This window comes from Chinchilla lanigera, unplaced genomic scaffold (genome assembly GCF_000276665.1).
Source record: "Chinchilla lanigera isolate Chin_1 unplaced genomic scaffold, ChiLan1.0 scaffold00020, whole genome shotgun sequence".
NCBI lineage: Eukaryota > Metazoa > Chordata > Mammalia > Rodentia > Chinchillidae > Chinchilla > Chinchilla lanigera.
Genome location: NW_004955421.1, coordinates 3740710 through 3748317, shown reverse-complemented (window position 1 = coordinate 3748317; position 7608 = coordinate 3740710). Strand labels below are relative to the sequence as shown.

General features: G+C 34.0%; 1 protein-coding gene across 4 annotated transcripts in view; it reads left to right on the top strand.

Moving 5' to 3' along the window:
* The window catches only part of Trank1 (tetratricopeptide repeat and ankyrin repeat containing 1), a 145377-nt gene that overhangs the window by 104569 nt on the left and 33200 nt on the right, over window positions 1-7608 (top strand). For all 4 annotated transcript variants that reach the window (XM_013513765.1, XM_013513764.1, XM_013513766.1 and 1 more), the window contains exons 14-15: window positions 1331-1474; window positions 2415-2571. In XM_013513765.1, coding sequence (XP_013369219.1) covers window positions 1331-1474; window positions 2415-2571 — 301 coding nt within the window. The remainder of the gene's footprint in view (window positions 1-1330; window positions 1475-2414; window positions 2572-7608) is intronic.

Sequence of the window (7608 nt, the reverse complement as noted above, 5' to 3'; positions counted from 1 at the left end):
TTTTTTTTTTTTTTTTTAGTATAATCATTCTTACTTAATGGACAAAGTTTAAGGCATTTAATTTAACCAGTTTATGTGGCATAGGTAATTTAAAACAGATAAAATGTATCCAGTTCATCTTTTTAGCTCCTTGAAAAGTTACATAGATGCAGAGTAGCACCATTTTATAAAAAAGGAAAAAGCTAATAAAGTTAACTAGTCACTCTTATAAGGCATAGTGTAGTACAAAATCTGAAATGTCTTAGGAATTTTGGATCCTATATACTGCATGTAATCTGGGTATTTCAGCTTTGCTGGGGTCTGTAAACCCACAGCTTGCTGGACAAATCTAACCCACTACCTGCTTTTTTACATTCTATGGATTAAGAATAGATTTTGCATTTGTAAGTGGCTGAAAAAAAACCTGAAAAGACAATAATATTCTCTATGTCACACAGAGAGTCACAGGGTCTCAGAGTCTTAATTTTGTGTACAGAGTCAAAGTTTTATTGGAACACAGTATCACATGTCAACTGGTTTCTTTAACATTACAGTGGCAGAATCGAGTAGTTCCAAGAGACACCACATGACCTGAAAAGCCCAAAATACTTATTATATCACCCTTTAAGGAAAAAAACATTGCCTACTTCTGTTCTACATAGTCACCTTGGTTTTGAAGTTAAGGTAAAGGGAAAACAAACTGGTAAAATATCCAAGCATTGTACTAGACACTTGGCATTGATTAACTTCTTTCTTCAGATTAACTTCTTTATCCCTCTGCTCCCAAACTGAGTGGTCACATTATTTCATTTCATAAAGTAGGAAAATCAATGTGTCCAGGGTCACTTAGTTAATAAGTGGAAGAACTGTGTTATGAATATGTCCTGTCTGGTCTCTGAATGTACCTTAGACAGTATATCCCAAGCATCTGAATTTGCTTCCATCCTTGGTTGAATAATTTAGTTAGAAAATTCTGTCACATGTGTTTTAACTGCTGACCCTAAGTGGTATTTCTTAACCATGTTATGAGAAAGGGCAAGGACTCCCCTGTCCATATTGTGTTGAAGTTCTTCATATTAGAATAATTTCCTGGGCCCTTAGTGTTTTTCCCTAAAGTGGGCACATTTACTTGGATTTTCAGCTGTCTTGGTCCAGGGGATTTTTGTGACAGCTTCCTTGATGTCTGCCTGTCATAAATCTGTCCAATTCATTCTGATCCCACAGTGTGTCCCACTCCTCACAGTTGGAGTTGAAAGCCTGATGCTTCATGTGGGGCTCAGTTATTCATGAAGCTTGAGAAAGCCATTGAAAGGCATATTCTGTTGGTCTTTAATTCATCACTGTTATTCAGGCTTACAAGGAATGGAAGATTATATCTTCATTCACACCTTCAGCATCTGACTCCAGAGTTGGAAACCGGCCATTGATTGAAGTGCCCCTGGAGAAACAGAGTTCTCAGGCTCGGTCCCTCACAGTGAATCCAGAAATGTATAAGGTAAAGTTCTACCATTTGTCCACTCATTTATTTGACATGGGTCTGGTAAACAAGGTATGGAAGAGAAGAAAAGATGAAAAATAGAACCTTGCACTTGGCCGGTCTTTCTTTATATCAACAAAAGAGAGGAATGCAGACAAGGAAGGGCAGAAGTCTCAATTTTGGAAAATTCCCTTTTTCTCAGCAGAGAGCTAGGCTTGATGAGTGGGATGCTGTTTGAAAGTGGAAGGGGAAGGGTAGTACCTTTTTACATTTGGAATTCAACTATCATCATTTTTTTTTTAAACTTTTATTGATGGGCAGAAGGTGGAAGATAGTGAAAGCTTTTTTTTTTTTTGTCTTTTTGAGACAGGGTCTCGCTATGAAATTCAGGCTGGCCTTGAGCTCACTTTGTAGCCCAGACTGGTCTTGAACTTGCAATGATCCTCCTGCCTCAGCCTCCCTAGTGCTGGGATTACAGGCATGTGCCACTGCACCTGGCCTATAATCAAATATTGATGCCATCATGGAATTAGGTCTTGAGTAGTCTAGTTGAAATGATAATTGTAGTAGAAATGTCTGACAATTTAATTTTTAAAAATAAGTCACAATAATTGTGTAAAATGAACAATTGGAATAAAATCAGTGAAAGACATACTATATAACTTCTGGTAAATCTATGATTATTTCAGAATTAAAATTTAAAACAGTTATAGCAAATTCAAGTAGGTCAAGCTTACTTGCCTTTTTGGAAGGAAATGGGTGGAGTTTCTTATAATCTCATTAGAGCCTCACTTATTTGTTCTGTACCTGCTGAGCACCGAGTATCTTCTTCATATCTATGCTATACTTTTCTAAAATTTGACTTGTATGTTTTTCCAAAATCAGAGCAAACCTAATAAAGTGTATCATGTAGCTATGGCAAAAGGCTTATTATTTTTCTTCTCAATCTTATCCTTAGCTTCTTAATGGAGAGCTGAAACAGCTGTATACTGCCATCACACGGGCTCGAGTCAACCTCTGGATCTTTGATGAAAATCTGGAGAAACGAGCTCCTGCTTTCAAATATTTTATTAGAAGAGGTTTTGTCCAAGTTGTGAAGACAGATGAAAATAAAGGTAAGATTTCATTAAATTGTTCTTATTGTTGGAGAAAGGATGTTTCTCTCAACCATTCTTATGTTAAGGTATAAAGAGTACACTTTGTTGTTTTGTTTTTTGTGGTGCTGGGGATTGAACCCAAGTATCATGCATGCTAGGCAAGTGCTTTACCACTGAGCGACACTCCCAGACCAGGGTATAGTGTTTTGAATGGATTTCTTTTCCTTTGTACAGTCTTGTGAGAAATGAGTGTTCTTGCTGATTTGTTAAACTGTATAGGAAAGGGTGGGTTGTAGTGTAGTGGGAAGGTTAACTCTTTCGGAGAAGATCTTTTACTTATCCTTTAAATGTATTTTGAACAAAGGTTAAAGGAAATATACCCTGTAGGGAGGATGCAAATTGCTATGAGACTTTTGGTAGTTGATTTGCAGTACCTATAACAATAAAGACAGCGTAGTCCAATTTGTATGAAACTAAAAATAGACTGAGTGTCCAGTAAAGGATAAATGTATTTCTTTCAGTGGAACACCATGCAACCATTAAAGAGTAAGGTGGATTTCCATTTAAGACTGTAGAAAGATGATCAAAACATACTCAGTTCAAAAAAGCAAAATTAAAGTAGTATAGATATAATTTTCTAATTTAAAGAACTTTACATTATACAGTTATAAAAACTATATATGTATATACCAGAATAGAGTGTTTGCACATGTGTTGTATGTTTACATATATACAAACACCTATTTAAGTGTATTTATCAAACCTAATTCAGTTCCTATGTTTTCATATCAAGAATTAAGTTTGTAAGAATTTGATAATGAGGGATAATAGATTGTCTGAATCTGGTTCTTAAATGTCATAAAATAAGAATCAGAGATTCAAGAAGTAAGGAATTCATCAGAATCTGTATCCATTCATTTCCTTATTGTGGGTAACAAAGGTTTATATAGGGAGAGTTTGGAGATAAAATATGCATAACCTATAACATATTTAACCTATTATTCTGATGCAAACTGTTGTCTAACCTCTAGTGCTAGGATTGGCAGGTATGGAGTTGATGAGTAAATATGGACACCTTTTACTTTCACCTTTATGCCTTCTGTGCTCTTTGCAAAGTTTATAAAATGATAATTTGTCATATTATTTTCATAATTTACTAAGACTAGCTAATTTTAAAAAATGAAGTGAAAATTTGAAGGTTAGTTACTGAGGTAACTCCTCTAGACTCCCCAGGGCAGTAATAGAACACATAGAGGTGGATTTTTGATGATGCCATTCTTTCAGCCATAAGAAGAAATCTTAGTATTGTTTCAATTTTCATTTCCCTTATGGCCAGAGCTGTTGAACATGTTTGCCTATGTTTATTGGACATTTGTACTTCTTTTTTCTGAGATGTGTCTATTCATTTCACTTGTCCATTTTTGATTGAGTCTTTTATTTTGGAGAGTCTAATTTTTTTGAATTTTTTATATGCTAGATATTACTCTTTTGTCTGAGGAATAGCTGGTAAAAATTGTTCTCCATTGTGTAAATTGTCTCTTCAGTCTGTCAGTTTTTTCCTTTGCTGTGCAAATTTTTAATTTGACATGATTCCGTTTGTTGATTCTTACTGTTATTTCTTGTACAATTGAAATTCTGTTCAGAAAGTCCTTGTGAACCTCAGTGTCTTAAGTTCTTGCCTATCTGATCTTCCAGTGTGTTGTTTTTGTTTTAATATTTAGCCCTTTGATCCATTTTGGTTTTAGTTTTTAGTACATGATATGAGAAGTATGGGTCTAGCTTCAATCTTCTGGATATGAATAGAGAATTTTCCCAGCACCATCCCCTGAAGAGGCTATCTTTCTTACAGTATATGTTTTTGGCCCCTTTCTCAAAGATCAAATAGATGGATGTGTTTGAGGTTGTTTCTGCATCCTTTATTCTGTTCCATTGATCTGTATGTCTGCTTTGTGCTGATATCATGCATTGTTAACACTGTAGCCTTGTAGTATAATCTGAAGTCAGGTATTATGACCCTTCTTGCTTTGCTCCTGTTTGCCCAGGATTGCTTTTGCTATTTTGGGTCTTTCCTGGTAGCATATGAATTTTAGGGTTGTTTTCTCGAGTTCTGTGAGGAATGCTATAGGTATTTTGATTGGGACTGCATTAAATGTATATATCAATTTTGGAAGAATGGCCATTTTGACAGTATGAGTTCTGTTTATCCAGAAATAAGGGATATGTTCCATTTTCTGATGTACTCTTTGATCTCCTTTTTCAGAGTTTTTCAGAATGCTGTAGTTTCATTGTAGAGGTCTTTCACTTCCTTTGTTAGGTTAATTCCTTTTCTTTTTTTCTTTTTTGGTATCAGGAATCAAACTCACGACTTTGCGCTGAACAGGCAGGTGCTGTGCCGCTGAGCTATATCCCTGGCCCAAAGTTTGGTTAATTCCTAAGTGTTTAATTTTCTTGATGCTATTGTGAATGGTATTGTTTTCCTAATTTTTTTCTCAGTGAGTTCTTTATTGGTGTATAAGAATGTTATAAAAAAAAGAATGCTATCGATTTTTGCGTGTTCATTTTGTATCCTACTACATTGCTGAATTTATTAATTCTAGGAGGCTTTAATGGAATTTTTTGTGTTTTCTATATAGAGGATTATGTCATCTGCAAATAATGGTAATTTGACTTTTTCCTTTTCTATATGTATCCGTTTTTATTTTTTTCTCTTGCTTGATTGCTCTGGCTAATGTTCTGAGTACTAGGTTGAAAAGCAGTGGTGATAATGGGCATCCTTGTCCTAATTTTTGAGATAAAGCTTTCAGGTTTTCCCCATTTAATACAATCTTGGCCTTTTGTTTGTCACAAATGGCTTTTATTAGATTCAAGTAAGGCTCTTCTCTTTCTATTTTCTTCAGGGTTTTTATCATGAATGATGTTGAATTTTGTCAGGTACCTTTTTTGCATCTATTGATATAATCATATGGTTTTTGCCCTTGCTTATATTTATGTGGTGTATTACATTTATTTAATTTGTGTATGTTGAACCATCCTTGCAACTCTGAGATGACACCCACTTGGTTATAATATATGTTTCTTTTGATGATTTGTTGTATTCTATTTGCCAGTATTTTCTAAGGATTTTTGCATCTATATTCATTAAGGAGATTGACCAGTAGTTTACTTTTACAGTTGGGTCTTTGTCTGGTTTGGGGATCAGAGTGATGCTGGAAATGCTTCTTCCCTTCAATTTCATTGAGGAGTTTGAGAGGTATTGGTGTTGTAATATCTTTAATGATCTTGTAGAATTTAGCAGTGAATCCAATCCATCAGGTCCTGAAGTTTGTAGATTTTTTTATTACATTTTCAATTTCATTGCTTATTACTGGGTTGTTCAGAATTTTTATGACTACCTGATTGAGTGTTGATAATTCATGAGTCTAAGAATCTGTCCATTTGAAATCAAAGTTTTCCAGTTTGTTACAAAATAAGTTTTCATGGTAGCTACTATCTTCTGAATTTCAATAGTGCCTGTTATGATTTTGCCTTTGTCATTTCTAATTGCATTAATATGAGTCTGTCTTTCTTTTGATAAGTTTGGCTAGTAGTTTATTTATTTTGACATGTTCTTTCAAAGAACCAGCTCTTCAATTTGTTGATTTTGTCTCGATTCCATTAATTTCCACTCTGATATTTATTTTTTCTTTCCTTAGAGTCAGTTTGGGTTGGATTATTGTTGTTTTTTGAATATCTTGAGGTTCATCATTATGTTATTTGTTTGCACTTGCCCTATTTTTCTAATGTGAGCATTGTCTGCAGCGAACTTTCTTAGGATTGCTTTCATTGTGTCTTAAAGATTTTGGTGTGCTGTACTGGTGTTATCATTTGATTCCAGAAATTATTTAATTATTTAATTTCAGGAGTGTGTTATTAAGTTTTCAGGTGTTTATAAATTTTCTATGATTTCTTCTGTGATAGATTTTTAGTTTCAGTGCACTATGGTTTAACAATAAACAGAGTTGTATTTATTAAGCATGCTTTGTGAACTATTAAAGTGGTGCCTTGGCTTACAAACTTAATTTGTTTTACAATTTGGGGGAAGATGACTGTGTTTGTGTTTGTGTTTGGAAGATGGTTGTGGTCATCTTTGTCACCCAGTGTGAAGTTTGTGAATGGAAGCACAATTTTTCTGAACACTTTTGTTTGCAAACCAAAACATTCATGAACCAAGGTATGCAGTCTATTTTGGAGAAAGTTTCTATGTGGCTGAAAATAGTTTGTGTTCTGTTCTTATATGGTGGAACACTCTAAATATATTTACTCCACCTGTTTGGAAGTGTGGTTTAACTCTAAAACAATTGTTGGGTTTGTGTTTATTGATCTGTTTCTTTGTGAATGTGGGTATTGAGGTCACCCATTATAATTGTGTTCATATTTACTTGTTCATTTATTTGGAGTGTTTGTTTTATGAAAATAGTTGCTTCAGTATCTGGTGCATATATATTTATAAATGTTTACTCTTCCTGTTGGGCTGTTAATCTTCATTGCCTGTTCTGATCATTTTTAGCTTGAAGTTTACTTTTTCTGAAATTGCTACTACTGCTTGCTTTTGGGATCTTGGTGCATGAAATACTGTTTTCCAGCCTTTAACTTTTAGTCTATAAGTATATTTTTGGATTAGATTAATTTCTTGAATGTAACAAGCAGACTGTAGGATTCTGGTTTTTGATCCACACTATTAATCTGTGTCTTTTAATAGGGGAATGGAGCCATTAACATGGGGAGTTATTACTGAAAGATGTTGATTTATTTCTGACATATTATTCTTTTTCTGTTAATGACTCCGTTTTTAAAATTTTGCTTTAAAGAGTAAAAAAGTAAAACAAAATTTCAATACAAGATAATAGGAGAGTAACAATGGTTAATACATTGAGTATTGTTATCTTTAAATTAGTTACTCAGAGTACAAGATACATGCATTTAATTGTCCAAACAATATTAGCAAAATCCTTTCTTTTCAGTAAACTAAGAGAAAGTACTAGTATAACAATCCTAATTATCTTGTATGTGTATATA